Source organism: Felis catus, chromosome A1 (genome assembly GCF_018350175.1).
Source record: "Felis catus isolate Fca126 chromosome A1, F.catus_Fca126_mat1.0, whole genome shotgun sequence".
Classification (NCBI taxonomy): Eukaryota; Metazoa; Chordata; class Mammalia; order Carnivora; family Felidae; genus Felis; species Felis catus.
In genome coordinates, this window is record NC_058368.1 from 150,615,410 (window position 1) to 150,633,020 (window position 17,611).

Genomic DNA, 17,611 nt, shown 5'->3' on the forward strand with positions numbered 1-17,611 from the left:
GTCCATAGATGCTTAAAATAAAAGTCTTTCCAAGGGGAAAAAAATAGTAAGATTATATACCCAAGACAGGACCCTGACAGTAATCAAGAGTCTCCAGTGAGCAGAAATAAAGGCAAGGTCTGCAACACCATCAGTGCAAACTTCTTCCATTAACCTGGGTGAAAACACATTGTTTGCAATGAAAGATGCTTCTGAGAGGAGCCAGCTGTGTGTGCATGCAGAAAAAAAGTTACAAAGCATTAATCTAAACTACCTTGTGGGATAGTTTTCTAATTAACCAAAGTAAACACACTGTAATTTAAATTTACATTATGATTTATTTTTTAGTGGTTCAATTACTAAAAAATACAAAGTTAAGACTTCTCTGCTTAAAACTTCCTAACTTCTCAGAGAAGAAAACAAAGTATTATACATGTAACATTCTATTATACCATTATTTTTTTAAATTATGCAATTTTAAAGGCATAACCTCATTATATCTATGATTAAGTGATATTCATCACTTCAGTAAGAGCTGAAGCCAGGTTAAGTGTGAAATTTATGAAAGCAAATAACAACAACAACAAAAATCTGATTTTTCAAATAAATAGGACTACTGAAGCTTTTCGCCATGTAAATGGTAGTGTGTCTTATAATGAAGTACAGAATCTATCTCTGAGCACCAAGAAAGCAAGTTAGGAACAACTTTACAAGTCTTTTAAACTTCCCCTTAACTTTCAGCTTTTAAGGAGTGAAACACAAAATACTGCTTAAGAGTGATGGTGAAATTCTAGAACACAGATGTTCAAATTTTTCCCTCTAGGATATTCTGAATCTGTGTTCCTTACTCATTTAACTCTTCTCCATTACTTAAAAATAAAACAAACAAAGCTGGTGGTTCATTTTACTAGTATCAAACACTACAGGTCTACCTCTTCCTTGACATAATAAGAGCTTACACGTTGGGGGAGAAAAAGGAAAGAGGAGTAAGATTAAAAAAGAAAATACACCCCCACCCCCTGCAATCACAACTGAACTGCTTTTGAGAACTAGCTATGATCTCTCCCATTGCCTGAGGGACCTAAGCCCAGGCTGGAAAAACACTGCTTCATTTTTACTGAAAATGGATACAAGAATCTGGAGATAATTTCCAACTCCTTTTACAATGAAGAAGAAAACAACATTTTAGCCAATTGGTATCATATGACCAAAATGAAATTTCTCATAGATTTACACCCACCGCAAAACTCTGTTACCAAAGAATAATTAAATTACAAAATATGTCAACACTAAAGGAAAGAAAAAAAAAAATTAGAGGCAATCTAATCCAGGCATGAGGCATAATCTTTCTTCTATCACTACTACTTTAATCCATTTAACCACAAGCACCTAAAATGTTATAATTTCTGCATCCTCAATTCAAATTGAATACTAGGATGAATCTTAAAACCATGTATCCATTGAGTCCCAGATTAGAAATGTTCCCATAACCCACAGTGTAAAATATCCAGAGTATTCTGAAATGTATTATGATCTGGCTATACCCGTATGTTCAAGCTTCCACTTAAATCAGAATGCTGTATTTACCATCTCCTAAATTTCACAGCTATATTGTCGTAAATCATAACCCACTACCTGAACTACCTTATTCCCCTCCCTCTACCTCGTCAAAGACTCAACTCAAACTCCATATGCTTTATGAAGCTTACCATTAATTCTCCAGCCGAGACCATTCTCATCATCTTCTGAACTCAAAGCGCTCACTACTGTAATTCATTTGCTATGTATATCATGTGCTATCTTGAACTACAATGTAACACAAATGGAAAGAAAGCATTCTCTAGATCTAGACTGCCTGGATGAATCTTGGTTCTACTGCTATTATGTGATCATCCATGTATAATTTCTCTGTGCCTCCAATGTCTTCACTTGTAAAATGCAACTAATACCTTTACCACCTCAGAGGGCTATTTTGAATATTACAGATTTCTTTGTAGTTCTTGGCAATAACTTGTTTTCTATATAATGAAATAAAATACTAAACTTCCAATACCAAAAAAGTAGTATGGGAATGTATACTAGGACAAATAGATTATATAATAAAAAATTAAGTTATTTTTACTTCAGATACAATTCCCAATTACGTTTAAATCTTTTAAGCTTTTCCATGAAAAGCTAATCTAGAAGGTACAATTCTCTATAAAACACAACAGTGTTGTGTCAGGCTGAAAACACAGGTATGAGTTGACCTCTGTATAAGTAGAAAATGGATGCCCAACTCTCCACCCCCTGTGCAGCCAAGTAACAAACTTCACTCTGACTCCAGCAGAAAATGAAGATTTAGCCTCTGAAGAAAGTGAATCTGAAGTACAAAATTTATGGGCACCTGGGTGGTTTAGTCAGTTAAGCGTCCGACTCTTGATTTTGGCTCTCAGGTCATGATCCCATGGTTCCCGGGACTGAGTCCCACTCTGGGCTCTGTACTATCAGAGATTCTCTCTGGTAGCTATTCGGATTCTCTTTCTCCCACTCTCTCTGCCCCTCCCCTGGTCACACTGGTGTTCTCTCCCACTCTCTCAAAATACATTAAAAAATTAAGTTAAAAAATTAAAATTGAAGTACAGAATTTAGATTAAGGCAACTGTATTGAAATTAGAATAAATGAAAACCTACTCAAAGGTTTTCTCACCTTCAAAACATGTGCAACAGGCTCATATACTCAGGCAAGGAGATTAGACTCTCCTAGAGAAATCAAAAGGTCCAAAAGACCAATAGAAAATGACCTTATGATCTACCTGTAACAAAACTAGCTTCAGAATTACCAAGCTATAATCTCCAGTGAAGCTAACCAAGCCCTACTTACATATAGTTTCCAATTTGCTTAAAGTGCCTGACTCTCGAACATAAAAGGAAAGCCAGGAATCTCCAGACATTAGAGCAGGGATCAGATAACTTTTTCTGTTAAGGAACAGACAGTAAATATTTTAGGCTTTGTGGGCCATCAACAGTCTCTGTACCATATTCTTCTGTATGCTTCTTAATTTATTTTTTTAATTTTTTTTCAACGTTTATTTATTTTTTTGGGGACAGAGAGAGACAGAGCATGAACGGGGCAGGGGCAGAGAGAGAGGGAGACACAGAATCGGAAACAGGCTCCAGGCTCTGAGCCATCAGCCCAGAGCCTGACGCGGGGCTCGAACTCACGGACCGCGAGATCATGACCTGGCTGAAGTCGGATGCTTAACCGACTGCGCCACCCAGGCGCCCCTCTTAATTTTTTTTTAAACAACCTTTTAAAAATGTTGAAACCCACACTCAAGAGCTATACAAAAACCGGATGCAAGTCAGTTTATCAATGCTTGCATTAGAGCGTAGCATCTTACATAAAAGAGAAAAAATGAGCAAAGGGGAAAATAACTTGTTGGAGAAAAGAAAGATGATACCGGCAGAATAAAAAAAATTATATATATACAAATAGATACACACATGTTTTTATACAAAGATATCTATACATGAGATATACCTGTATTTCATAAGGCTAAACAAAGATCAATACATCTTGGGAACAAGAGCAGGATGCTATGAAGGCATGGTTAGATATCAAAAATAATCTCAGAAAAAATTCGAATAGGACAGGCAAAATCCATTTTAAAAATAGGTTTAAAAGATAAAGTTGAAGAACAGTTCCGTCAAGCAGTAAAGGGTAACAAAATAAGAGAATCAATCTAGGGGGTACAATATCTGACTAACAAAAGAGACAGAAAAAGAACAGGGGGTGGGGGGATTACAAAAGGGAAGAAGTTATCAAAGGCATCATGAAATAAATTTCCAAACTTGAAGTTTCAAAATTAAAGTAGCCCACCAAAAGCCCAGCACAAAGAATGAAATAAAGATTTCCAACATGGTACTACAAGATCACAAATCTTCAAAAACAAGACAAATGAAAACTGTAAAACTTCCTGAAAAGAAAAATAAAGAAAAACAAATCATATGAAAAAGATTACACATCATGACACTGTACTCCTTAACAGCAAAGTCTGACATTGGGTGTGATGTCTTCGGAATTAGGAAGGAAAATACTGATGACCTGGAATCCTATATCCAGGTTAATGAGTACAGATAAGACAGCAATCTAAAACTAGTTACTCTGCATGCACACTTTGGCAGAAAGCTCCAGCAAAATATATGAACAAACCAAAAAAGAGAAAAATAGTGAATTCTGGAAATGGGAAATGAAACTTGGGAAAAAGGCAAAGAGAATTCCTAGATAACAACAAAAGGATGATTATCTAGCAAGCCTGAAGGGCAACCCTTCCAGATAAAAGCTAGAGAATGGAGGGTCTCCAGGAAGAGCATCTCCACAGGGACCAGTGGGGAAGGGGAGTCAGGGGGACATGGGGACAGGACACAACTAAAAAAGTTATAAGCAACCTTGTGGAAAGGTAATGGAATTAATAATAAATACAAGGAAAAAATAAATAAATTTTTAAAAATGAAAAAATTACAGAAGCTATAATACCTGATAATGTTCACATATGAATAATATTTATATAGGTTTAATTATCACTAAATATTGACAATTTTCAGTAAAATTATAAAATAATTAAACTAAGAACATAAAAGAGAGGAAGAAGCACAGAGGATGGCATAATTTAAGAAAAAAAATCCTCAGCTATCAGAGCTGAATTAATAGTGTAAGCATTATATTTAGAAATACAAAGATTTTTAAAAACCAAAATAATCAGCTAAAAACATGAGAAGTGGCAAGGAGGGTCAAGAAGGGGATTCTTGGTTTTTAACGCATTAAGAACTTTTGTCTATATAACCTATGTGTACATATTATTTGATAAAAGTTAACATTTTAAGAAATTCAATCTAGATTTTAATAAAGTCTACAACATACCCCTCAACTCCAGAAAAAAGTACATTGTGTCCTGGAGTTTAACAGAACCAAAACTACTTATGAATTCACAGTGTAAAGCACATGTATATGTTTTACTACCTTTTAAATCACGTGCACTGAAATTTTTTCCACATCCTATTAAAATATACCGAAATGTTAATGGTAATTAATACTAACCAACTGTTAGAAATGTTTCAATGCTGTGGAACAGTATCATCATAAATCCTTATGATTTCAAAACAATCTAATCATCCATCCACTGACAAAGACCTGATGTATAAACAACACAGAACAGAACAAATATTTAACCTATTTTATAAAGAACTAAACAGGCATTTTTCCAAGAGCTCTATTCTTTCTCCAAAATAAAAAAATCTGTGTATTTTCCAGCAATAACCCCCGTGCCTAACGGTTTATTCCTGGCCAGTTTATTGCTGAACCAACTGACATCTATCCTGGGATTATATTTTGTAGAATCTTCACCATGTTTCAACTCAAAACTCAACTGCTTGTTTTACCAAACTTTTAGAGCAATGTGTATTTTATTCAGTTAATATATAATAAGACCAAACAGTAGTATATGATAATAGACTAAAAAACTTCCTGAGAAGGAGAGAGACTTTTGTTAGCATTTGATGTAAGAGAATATAAATCAGATTTCCTCACTGACAACTTTGGTAACTTTGAGATCACTTACAGAAACTTTCTGTACTAGCTGAGATAGTAACAAAGTTTCTTATTGAGCTACTTATCAAATTTCTCTAATACCTATGTAACAAATTATTTTGAAATATGGAAAAATCCTTTTATGCTCCAATCTCATGAATATGCTTATTAAACATAAATTACTCATATAAAAAAACAAATAATAAACCACACCTGAAATACTTTCAGGTATCTGAATGACTTTCAAAATAAAATTTCTTATATGTAAAATAACTTAAATTTAAATAATTTAAAAATGAAATTTCTCTAAAACAGACTTTCAGTCTGTTCTTTCTTCCACAATTTCCAAATAAGATATACTTACTTTTGTCCTTTCATAAATAAATACAACCTGATAATGTAAATAACATTAGACCAAAAAAATTAAGCTTCTGTATTTATAGACATGCATAACAAAAAACACTATGTAAAAGACAAGACAGTTCCTGATTTACGATTTAATGAAAATAATGGTCAAATGCTTTCTCTATAAGTTCTTCCTGCTACCTTTATTATTTTCATAGATAACTGTTAATTAGACTTTCATAGTGAATATTATATTAGTAAATATTCAAAATTGTATATGCAAAACTACTGATGCAAATGGTCATTTTCAAAATTTTTCTTTTAATAATTTTTTTTCTTTTCCCTTTTAACCCTCAGTTCTTAGCTGAATGGATCACATACTTTAAGGGCTAATGTATTTTAGATCATAAAATTTCAACCTTTGAGCTAAAGAAAAACATTAGGGGTGGGATAAATTTTTTTCTGCCACATGGCTGACATTTTTAAAGTTCTAATTCAATATCAACATTTTCTGCAACCGGAATTAGGCCATTATAGATGCAAATATAAAAGTTACAACAGGAAAGAAAAATCAAGGACAAGTGGAAAGATTCAATCAGTAGGAAACATTTTAAATATATTTATCTTTGAGCCAGAGAAAAGAGCTTTTAAATAATGAGAAAGCTTAATTTTTAGATCTAAAATGGCAAATTTCTCTCAGATCTCGGATAACAACTTAAAGAACATATACTTATGGAGACACTGTTTCAGTTTAGTTTGTACTTACATTGTTTTAAAGACCCAATACTCCTATTAAGAAAATGTCTTCTACATCCTAACATCTTGAAATTATTCAAAGATATTTATCAATGTTTTTTTTTGAGAAGGAAATAGAAGGAGATCATATTCTGAGAATAAGTATTTTGTTGCCAATAAACAAATATAATGGATACTATCCTAATAACAGAGGATTCTCAAAAAAATTTTCCCAAAATTTATGGTTATCTTTTTAAAATCATGTTTCCACTCAAGTCAGTCATTTTCATCTAAAGTGAAAGTTCTCTACTCTGTGAAAGATTATGGTCTTGTTTTGGTGACCACTAACAATAAAGTTGTTTTCTATTCAAATGGCTAAACCTCTTAACACCTATTTTTATATAAAAAGCAACCAAAATACTCAAAACACATTATACTTTGCATTCTCACTGCAAAGAAACCTAAAAACTATACCAAGATTCTGCTACAGTGTGTACAATGAAAACTAACAAGTACATTAATCCTTAATGGCCTATCCAGTAAAATCCTTTTAAAAAGAATTGATCCTGTCTTCCAACTTAAAAAACAAAACAACCAACTTGGATAATTTAAAGAAGTTTTTCCTATTTTCTAGGAGAAGAAGGTTCAATTACTTTATTTTAAAGAGAAAAGAAACCGAACCTAAATTTCTCTCAGATTTAAGCAAAAACTTTTGCATGTTTAAAATCTGTCCCACAAAAGCTTACAGACACAGCCTCAACCTAGCCCAATTGTGGAAGGAAATAATGGTCATGGGTTTCTGAAAGCATAAAACACAGGTTTTATTTCAAAACAAAAGCAAGCAAAAAAATATAGCAGAACAATGAAGACTATCCTTAAATTTTTAGGTGTAGGAGAAAAATTCTCACTTCCTAGCTAAAAGGGGAAAAAAAATTTCAATTATAAATTAATAAATCAGAAATACTGATTTTATCTCTCAAAGTAAGTTCTCTATATAGCTCTAGGTTTCCAACCTGAAAAGTAAAAAATTTGGCAACATTGGTATCACAGAAGACCTTTAAAAGTTTATAAAACAATCTTTGACACACCATGCTATGTACAAATTTTCAAACAAGTACTTTGGCTTAGATTCAAAAGCTTTTACTCTGTCCCTTTCTCACTAGGAGACGTGATAGCTTATGCAGTTCACTTTAGGGTTTAGTGCTTCATTTCTCTTGTTAATATAAAACAGAACATTTTGTAAAGAAGAATACAGCAATTTAGAATCCTTAAGGAATTTAGAAAAGGTGACAAGTTGTGATAATTTGCTATAGCTGTCTATTTCCTATAGCAAACAAGTACAGCATTCAATTTAGAAACATTTAATTTACAAATCTACACAAAAAAACCTGAAATATTTAACACAGAAAACCTTAGAATTTATTTCAATTTAAACCATTCCCAACTTTTGTCGTTGTGTAAAATTTGCATGGCTGGCAACCAAGGCAAATTAAAAATTTAAAACATAGCCTTAAAAACATACATAATAGGGTTTTGTACCTTAAACCATCCACATTGTAAAATACAAGCAGTGTGGAAATGTGACTAATGATCCAGTCCTTTAACCAAATATAATAGGACTACTGAGAAGCTTTATCATTCTTTGTAGAATAGCTTTCTTCTCACTCAAATTCACGTAATTGACTCAATATTACTCCGTGATACAGCTTATTCATAAGGAAAGATTCTTTGAAAAAAAAAATCCATAGATAGTAGAGTTTTAATTTTTAAAAGTTTTACTTCCACCCAAGGACTACTGGATTTTTTGAAAGCATCATTTTTACCTTTCTGTCTTCCTTTACTCATAAATAAAAATGATATACTTCATATTATAAAATCAGTAGACATTTCTCCAGTGACTCTAAGCCTTCATGGACCATCATGCAGGGAAGACAATTAACACAACTGTTCCATCCTCACTGTAAGGCTTTCTTTACCTTTTACCTTCCCCATACCATGTAACTCAGCATAAATGGAATTGGAACACACACACTTGACCAAATAAGGTGGTTACAATTACAAATGGGCAAGGGAGAAAAGCTGAGAGTTAGTTTGGGTTTAGGAGTGAGACTGGAAGGTGTGACAGCTGAGATGCATGTACAACTCTGCTGAAACATAGCAAGTAGAGCTGATGATAAAAGACAGCCTAGTTTTAGGTAGCAGGTTCAAGATTTTAGTGTCACAAGTTTAAAAAACTCATTCCTATGCTTTTAGAACTTCCAAGATTCTGAAGAAGTTCTAATTGTTGCCCTACAAGTATGTAAAAAAAAACTCATGGGGAGACAAAAACAAAATGACTGCAGAAATAGAAGTTTTCTTCCTTGCTTTTAAATGAACCAATTATTTAAGTTATTATTCGTGTCTAAATTTGGGACCACTTTAACAAAGGACATTTTATCAGTAACAACTGCAGAGAATTTCTGAATTAACTGATGTGTGTGTGACTCTGGAATTAAGTGGAGCTATTGTCCTATGTAATCAATGGAGACATGTGTTTGACTAATAAGTAGGCACATACAATAAGAAAATAAAGAGAAGCCAAACAGAGGTCACAGCAGTTATACTCTGTTCATACGATGTGAAAGGCATACCAGATATGTTATAACTAAGATAAAAGATAGGCTATAAACAGACTCCTCCCTAGTGCTAATCTGGATATGACATTCAAATTCTGGTTTCCTGCATACTACTGAAGGCAGTCGATCATTTTCTCACACGATGCAAGTTTGAAGGAAAATCACATACCTCAACATATACACCATTCTACTTTCCTTCTTCCCTATCCCTTTTGTGAAGGGTCAAAGTTGGCAGAAAATAGCTTGGATTCTAAAGCCCTTCAGCACTTCCTGTCTTCTCTAGGATGGTGGAGACAGCCAGCTACTAGATTCCCGCAGAGATGCTATTGTTTGGTGCATTTCACGAGTGCACTACTCAAAACTAAGCAGAGCCAGTTCAGTGCTGAAGACTATGTGGGACCTTTGCTCTCACATTATTAGGCATTACTGAGTGAAATGAAAGATGAAATTTATTCACATAAACAATAGTCTGAGTAGCTCTTAAGAGGTGCATTTTTCTAATTTCTCTGGTAAATAGGTACTAAGGGTTGTATCACATTAAATCAAACTGGTTATCAATGCACTATTTATGCATTTCAACATAAATATCACAAACGTTATTTGACATCATGCTATCAACCATGAAGAAAATGAAGACAAGCATACTCCAAAAGAAGCGATGTTTCAGAGAACATGAGAACTCAAGTATGAAAAAAGTAACATGGGAGCTAGTGCTAATTTCCAAGTTAAGATATTTTTGGTGTTTATATAACCTGATGTCTAGAGATGGGTCTTTATTCTGACTGCATAGTACTTTCACATATTTAATACTATAGAATTAAATAGTAATATTCTAAATGCTTCAACTTAATCTCCTGTTGAAATGAGTATAGCACTAGACATCTGGGGATGTTTCTCAACTGACACACATGATCAGTATTTCTATCCAACAGAATATATACCTGGTAAAGATGTCAACTCTTAAGATTTTGTTCTGGCTCTTCTGGTCTACGTTATACCTAACTCAATCCAGAAGAGTCAACAAAGAACATACTGGTGTTGAATGCCAAGTCATACCATATATTTAAAATAGTATCCACTTATAGTATTAAAAGATAGTTCAGCAGTCTCTAGCTGAATATAGAAGATGTAGGACATGCACTTATTCTTACTTCCAAAATTTGACTAAACCATATAGGAAAGAAACTAAAAGCCATAAGAAACAAAAAATAGGAAGAGATAACAGTTTCTAGAAAAGAAATATCAACAAAAGTTGGAAGACCATCTAAGTAGATGGGACAAGCAAAAACTGATTTAGGTTTCAGCTTTCTCTGTTACACTGGGTCTAGAGAGGGAAAAAAATCCAGTGAAAAGAAAGCCAACTCATTCATAAAAAGCTTCTGGAAAAGTCAGGAATTAGAGGTAAGTGGGCACCTTTGAAGGCAGGGTTACAGAATTAATGAAAACAGGATAGGCTGTATGTCTGTGTTAGCAATAATTAGACTTCTTACAACTTCTCTTGCCTAATCATACAGATTAGGTGATGGTCATCCCTTAACTCTGGCAGAACCTTAGAAGAAATACTATGAGAAAATGTTAAACCAGAAAAGACTGGGCTTGGGAATATTTATGCAAAACTTAGGGTGGCAATGAAGACCTGAAAACAAGGGGCACAAGGGGGACACAGACATGCATTTAAATTAATGCCTATACACTGAATGCTGAGTCTCTGAGTTTTCTTCCCCAATCAGTATCTGTAACACTGGCTGTTACACTTATACCCCAAAGATGAGAAAATGGGCAACTCTTGTTGCCCATGAAACAGCAGACCCAAATGACAGACCCAAAAAATCTGCAGACACTGATATTAAGAGGTCTCCCCCAGGATAATATAAAGTCCCCACTTAATCATGCACAAAAAAGGCCACCAATCAACAAGTTGCAACCACTTGCACAAAACTTCTAATTTTTAAATTCTTCCTTATTAAATATAAACAGAAAATCAAAGGACATGAGACATTTAAGAACAATCTCGAACATGACAATGATTAAAGCAAAAGGGGAGGGATACTCAGAAAATAAACAATACAAGGTGCAAATTAAAAATTAAAAGATAGTAATATCCTTAGAAATATAAAGATATTATGTATCCATGACACAAGAATGCTATGAGAACATTCCAAGTTTTTAAAATTAAAAAAAAAAAAAAATAATAACAAGGGAGTGCCCAGGTGGCTCAGTCAGTTAAGTGGCTGACTGTTGGTTTCAGCTCAGGTCGTCATCTCAGGGTTCATGGGATGGAGCCATGAGTTGGGCTATGCACTGACAGCGTGGAGCCTGCTTGGGATTCTCTGTCTCCCTCTCTCCCCATCTCTCCCAAAAATAAATAAATGTTTTTAAAAAGTTGATATAAAAAATTCAACAAAAGGGTTAAAAGAGAAAATTATGAGAAAAATTAAGAAAATAGTATAGAATAAGTGGAAAAAGGGAGATATGTTAAAGAACCATTCAAAGGAAGAATATGCCATTACCAAGAGTCCCTGAAAAAGAAGACAAAAAACAGAATCTTATTAAACAGTCAATATAAAACTTGTGGATAAAAATAACAGATTGAGCACTTCCACTGACTTTTGGTCTCTCCCTAACCTCCACCAAAATGACAGTATAAAGAAAACTTGTTTTAGGGTACATAAATACAATGAATGAGAAGAATAAAAGCAGTAAAACTCCAGAAGCCAGAAAGCAGGCAGGTAAATGGTAACTGACTAAACAGCATGAGGAAACTCAAATGGAAAGCTAAGACAAAACCTGATGTTACTGCAGAGCTCCCAGGTAGGATAAGAAGTGGTCAGATGCCATGTAATTCTCTACAATGGGCTAAAGTGCAAATGTGCTTATTAGGGGTGGCAGGAGATATTAAAAAGAAGGACTAGCAAAAAGAAGCACTACTAAAAAGCAGCACTTTAAAACTGCCCCCACCTCAAAGAGGTCTGGAGATTTATGTTTTGGAGAAGGTAAAAAAGATGATCCCTGGCCCATCTAGATGTTTCAACAACTTGCCTCACCATCTGCTTAAAACTTTCATTCAGCTTTTTAGTGGCTTAGACTTCACACAGGCAAAAACAATCACCAGAACTAAGAAAAGTCCTTAATATGAAAGACTGCAACCAAACCAAGCAAACAAAAGCAACCTACAATAAAAATCATACTTGGCAGAAAGACAACTCCGAACAAAATCAACATCTCAAATAGACACAAGAAGATAACCTAATCTAAAGCAAGCAGATTTCCTTACGGTGGGACGGGAAAACAAAAGAAGAAGAGCTCTTGAAAGTAATTAAAAATTACAGCAGTGGGGCGCCTGGGTGGCTCAGTCAGTAAAAAGCATCCTACTTCGGCTCAGGTCACGATCTCACGGTTTTTGAGTTCAAGCCCTGCATCGGGCTCTGTGCTGACAGCTTGGAGCCTGGAGCCTGCTTCAGATTCTGTGTCTCTCCCTCTCTCTGCCCCTCCCATGCTCATGCTCTGTCTCTCTTTCAAAAATGAATAAACATTAAAAAAAAATTTAAAAATTGCAGCAGAAATTAGAAACAGAGACTCAAAGGTTTGGGAATATTGAGAAAAACCTCCCACAAAATTAAAAACTATCAAAATATGAACACATAGGAGAGAAAAAAGAGAATCTTAGCCAGTCTAAGAGATCCAGTATCTGAATAATAAACATTCCAGAAACAATGAAAATGGAGAAAAGAAAATCACAAATAAAATAATTCAAAAAAATATTCTAGAAGTTAAGAACATGCATTTCCAGAGAGTAAAGTCTCAGCAAAATGGATGAAAACAGATCCACAAAAGGGTACATCACCATAAAATTTCAACACCTTACGTAGCCAAAGAAAAGATGGTAAAAATTCCAGAGAAAAAAAGAGAATATATAAAAAATCAGAAACTGGAATGGCAACTAGAATTCATTAAAAGAATGAAAAGGAAGACAATAAAACGATGCCTTCAAAATTACCAAAAGAATAACTTTAAACCCGGAATTCTGTTCTCAATCAACAGATCAAGTAATTTTCAGCCAGAATAAAAATATTTTCAGGAATGCAAGATCACAAAAAATGCACTTCTCATGCAACCTTTCTTAATACTAGAGCATATGCTCCACCCAAATGAGAAAGCAAACCAAGGAAGAGACATGGAATATAGGAAAAATAGCTCCAAGTCAAGAGAAATAAAGACAATCCCTAAGATAGTGAAAACTGGTGATCCCAATGGGATAGCTGTGCATCAAGTGGAAAGATTAACCAATTGAAACTGGGTCCAAGGACTCCACAAGAACCTTTTCAAAGATGAAACTAACATACTACCTCATATATCTGATATATTGAGATTTATACAACCAGAAGAGTTTTAGGTTGAATTAAGATCATGTATTAAAAAAAAAAATGCAAAGGAAAAATTAAGGCAAATATTTATCTGTCAATAGTATTTATATAATTACAACATAAACATTAAATATTCCTCTAAAAAATGACATTACTATCTCTAGAAGATGAGGTGAATGGGAAATGTTCAGTAATAGATGACAAATGTGCCAAGTCCTCATTTCCATAATGAAACGGTAATAGTAACAGTTATAGCCTAAAACTAAAAACAAGCAGTAGCTTTGTATGCACATGGAAATATGGAAGGAAACCTCAAACAGAAAGGAGCTGGATGAAATTATCTCTGGAGAGGTAGAAATGGAGGAGAAAATATTTAATTTTAATAAAAGGGGAAAAAATTGCCCAATAATAAAGGATGACTTCCCAGATATAAAAGCTAAACCAAGAACTTAACCCAATCAGCGATGAAAACTTCGTAATACCAAAAGAGAAAGAGCATCTGGAGGGTGTATGCAATGGGAAAGGAAGGCATATTCCAAGAGCAAGAAGACATCCAGTTTCCCAACAATTAGAATTTGTACAGAGTCAAACCATCAACTGAGTATGAGGAAAAAATAATTTCAGGCATGCAAGATTATATCGATAAAAAAATGTAGCACCCCTTTCAAGGACATTATAGGAGGCAAAAGGACATTATAATCAAGGACATTATACTGGCAAAACAGTAAGCCAAGGAAGGGCAGATGATGTGATCCAAAAACAGGCACAGGGAATTCTTAGAAAGTCAATGAAGAAAATCCCAGGTTAACAGCTATGCAGTCAGTTTACAGAATTGAGAGCTCCAGAAAGATACTTACATGGGAAAACAAAATAGAAATGACTTACTTGAACTACCAAATTTTAGAATTTTGTAAAAAAAACTTAGCTTCTGGGGCGCCTGGGTGGCGCAGTCGGTTAAGCGTCCGACTTCAGCCAGGTCACGATCTCGCGGTCCGTGAGTTCGAGCCCCGCGTCGGGCTCTGGGCTGATGGCTCAGAGCCTGGAGCCTGTTTCCGATTCTGTGTCTCCCTCTCTCTCTGCCCCTCCCCCGTTCATGCTCTGCCTCTCTCTGTCCCAAAAATAAATAAACGTTGGAAAAAAAAAAATTAAAAAAAAAAAAAAAAAACTTAGCTTCTATGTAATGAGAATAAAAAAATTGTCCAAAGAAGGTAATAAGACACTATAATGCTTTGCTGTAATAGTATTTAAAAAAAAAAAACTTATTTGTTTTTGAAAGAGAGAGAACACATGCACGTGAGGGCAGGGAGACAAAGGGAGACAAAGAATCCCAAGTAGGCTCTATGCCATCAGCGTGGGGCCCGATGTGGGGCTCAAACCCATAAACTAACTGTGAGATCATGACCTGAGCTGAAATTAAGAGAGGCTTAACCAACTGAGCCACCCAGGCACCCCTATAAATAATATTTTCAGGGGCATCACTAAAACTGACTACTGATTTGATAGAACAGTTATTTCCTTACTGTTTTGGGAGAAGGAAGGGGGAGAATGATACAATAATCTAAAATTAGAAAAACACCATTATCCCATAATATTTAAACATATGGAAGAAAATATCAGAATATCTGAAACAGGGTAAAGTGGCTCCCCTGTGCCATAAGATTCACATGAGAAAGCAAAGGACAGGTACTGGCATCTTTTCTCATATTTCACTTTTTAAACTACCTCTACTTTGGAAAATTTTTTCTATTAAATAGAGGATTTCAACAAAGAAAAATTCTCTAATAATCTAAAAGTTTTTTCAAATCAGAGATGAGGTCTAATTGTGTTAGCTGCACAAGACGAACAAATATATAAGTTAATATTAGTGATGTTTTGAAGGATACATTGCAAAAGATAAAACAAGCAGGCACCAGACTAAGCTGATATTCATTTCCTGTGTGGGCTTCATAAAGTTGTAGTAGACTTCAGTTACTAGATACACAAGTGTAGCAGCCACTGTGAAGTCCACCAGCCACTGGTATTCTGGAAAGTAATGCAATGCTGAAAAATAAAAGTTAAAAAAAAAGTTTACTTAACTTTCATAAGTAGCTCAGGAGGATTTATCTATAATAACTTTAATCATGCTAAACTTTATTCAATCTGTTGATACGCAATGTTAAGGTTTGCAAATAGGAGAATCTAAAAATGCAGAAAACAGATCAAGAATGCTGACATCCAAAATTAAATTTTAATACCTCATAAATTAAATAATTTTTAAAACCTAAAATGATTATCAAAAATGACTTAAACTGTTAAAAACATGATTGCAAAATGAGCTGGTATTTTCTTAGCTGAGTAGCTGTTTTTTACAGAAATTAAAAAGCTTTTTTTTTTTAAAGAATCTCAAGGATGATACTTTAACTTCAGGATTTAACTTGGTATACAGTCCTACAGACTTACGTACATTTTTCATTTCTATGAAGGAAGAGGTAAACTTTGTTACAGTTATTAACTGTACTAAAGGAGGATTAATAATTTTGTGAGTTACTACAGATTGAAATAATATGCTTTTTACTCCCTCTTGTGCTCCTGCAAGAAAAGCTGATGAAATGCCTGTCAATTTTCCATTAACACCATACCCCTTCAACAAAGGGTTTACATTAAAATTAGCATTCTCTGATAATAAATGATTTTATCTTCTTCATCTCAGATATTCTTGTTTACTTCTGCCAGAGTAGAGTCCAAAATATCAACATCATTTTGTAGAAGACCTCCTGAAAATGTGCAAATAAATCATATACAAAAACATCAATTCCTATGTTCCCACTGGCACATAATAAAATGATCTACGCTGCTTTAGAAAAATTTTAGTTATAAACTGTAATATCTGAGGATATTTTAAAATCACGCACTCACAGAAAAAGTATTCTGAAAATAAAATACCAGACTCAAGGTTAAGACTTATTTACAATATCAAAACAAACCAACCAGACTTACATCTCTGTGAGATAGCAAAAATCCCAAATCCTTCTACGACTGGGTCAATTTTTTATTTGCTTCAAGTTATTATGGGTGTGTTAGCTTTTTTGTGTGTGAAAGATGTAATAGCCTAGGAACAACAGTCTGATTTACCCTCAAGCAGTTGAGGGATTCTTACCCTCTAGCTACCTCTCTTCCCCACTACAATTATCCTTTTGAATAACCTTCCAGAAGGAGGACAGGGAAATGGGTAGAACAGATAGACAAATATCCATTTATTTAAAGGCTTTCAATTTTTATTAATAACAGGTGAAGTAAGTGTTCCACATCTTCATGCCCGCTCACATTCACAGAAGCTTCCTCCAGAGAACTCTCACAGCAAACAGCCAAGTGACTTTTCAAATACTCTTATACGCTTTAAGAGGTTCTTGTAATAGAGCTAATACAAATTGAGACAGACATTCAGGATACTTATTGGGATACCAATCATATATACATTCAAAAAAAAGTACAAATTATACACATGCTTGGCTACATATTTAACCCAAGTATTATATTTGTTTTGTATTCAATAATATACATATGTGTCTTTTAATAGGCTATTAGAATCAAAAGAAAATTTATAGTTCATCAAGCCTAGTGGTTTGTGTTAAGCTTGTGAATATACCTTAAATACAGGCAGAAAATTCTCTACTTTTACCTAAACACACATACACAGCATGCATTCACAAATGATTACGTAAATATAAACATAAGTAAAATCTCTCTCCATTATTTTGCTCTTGAAATTATGTGACCACTTGTTAAACTAATATCATTTGCAGTTAGTTTCAAAACTGTACAAATGAAACAAAATACTGAATAAGCTATGTTCTAAAGACATAATTTAAATCTTTGTAAGTTCGTTAAAACAGCCTAGTTCTCATTGACTGTCTCTACCACATTCGGTGTGTAACCCTGGCCAAATTATTTAATTGAGTTCGAGTCCTTGCCCCTCCCCCCAAAAAAAAGTCGATAATCGTTACATACCCTATAGAATTACAAGA

At 34.1% G+C, this 17,611-nt stretch overlaps 1 protein-coding gene across 8 annotated transcripts in view; it reads right to left on the minus strand.

The window, feature by feature from the left end:
- TMEM161B (transmembrane protein 161B) overlaps nucleotides 1-17,611 on the minus strand; it is a 72,761-nt gene that overhangs the window by 16,821 nt on the left and 38,329 nt on the right. For all 8 annotated transcript variants that reach the window (XM_045033414.1, XM_003981137.6, XM_045033415.1 and 5 more), the window contains one exon: nucleotides 15,491-15,647. In XM_045033414.1, the coding sequence (XP_044889349.1) occupies nucleotides 15,491-15,647 (157 nt within the window). The remainder of the gene's footprint in view (nucleotides 1-15,490; nucleotides 15,648-17,611) is intronic.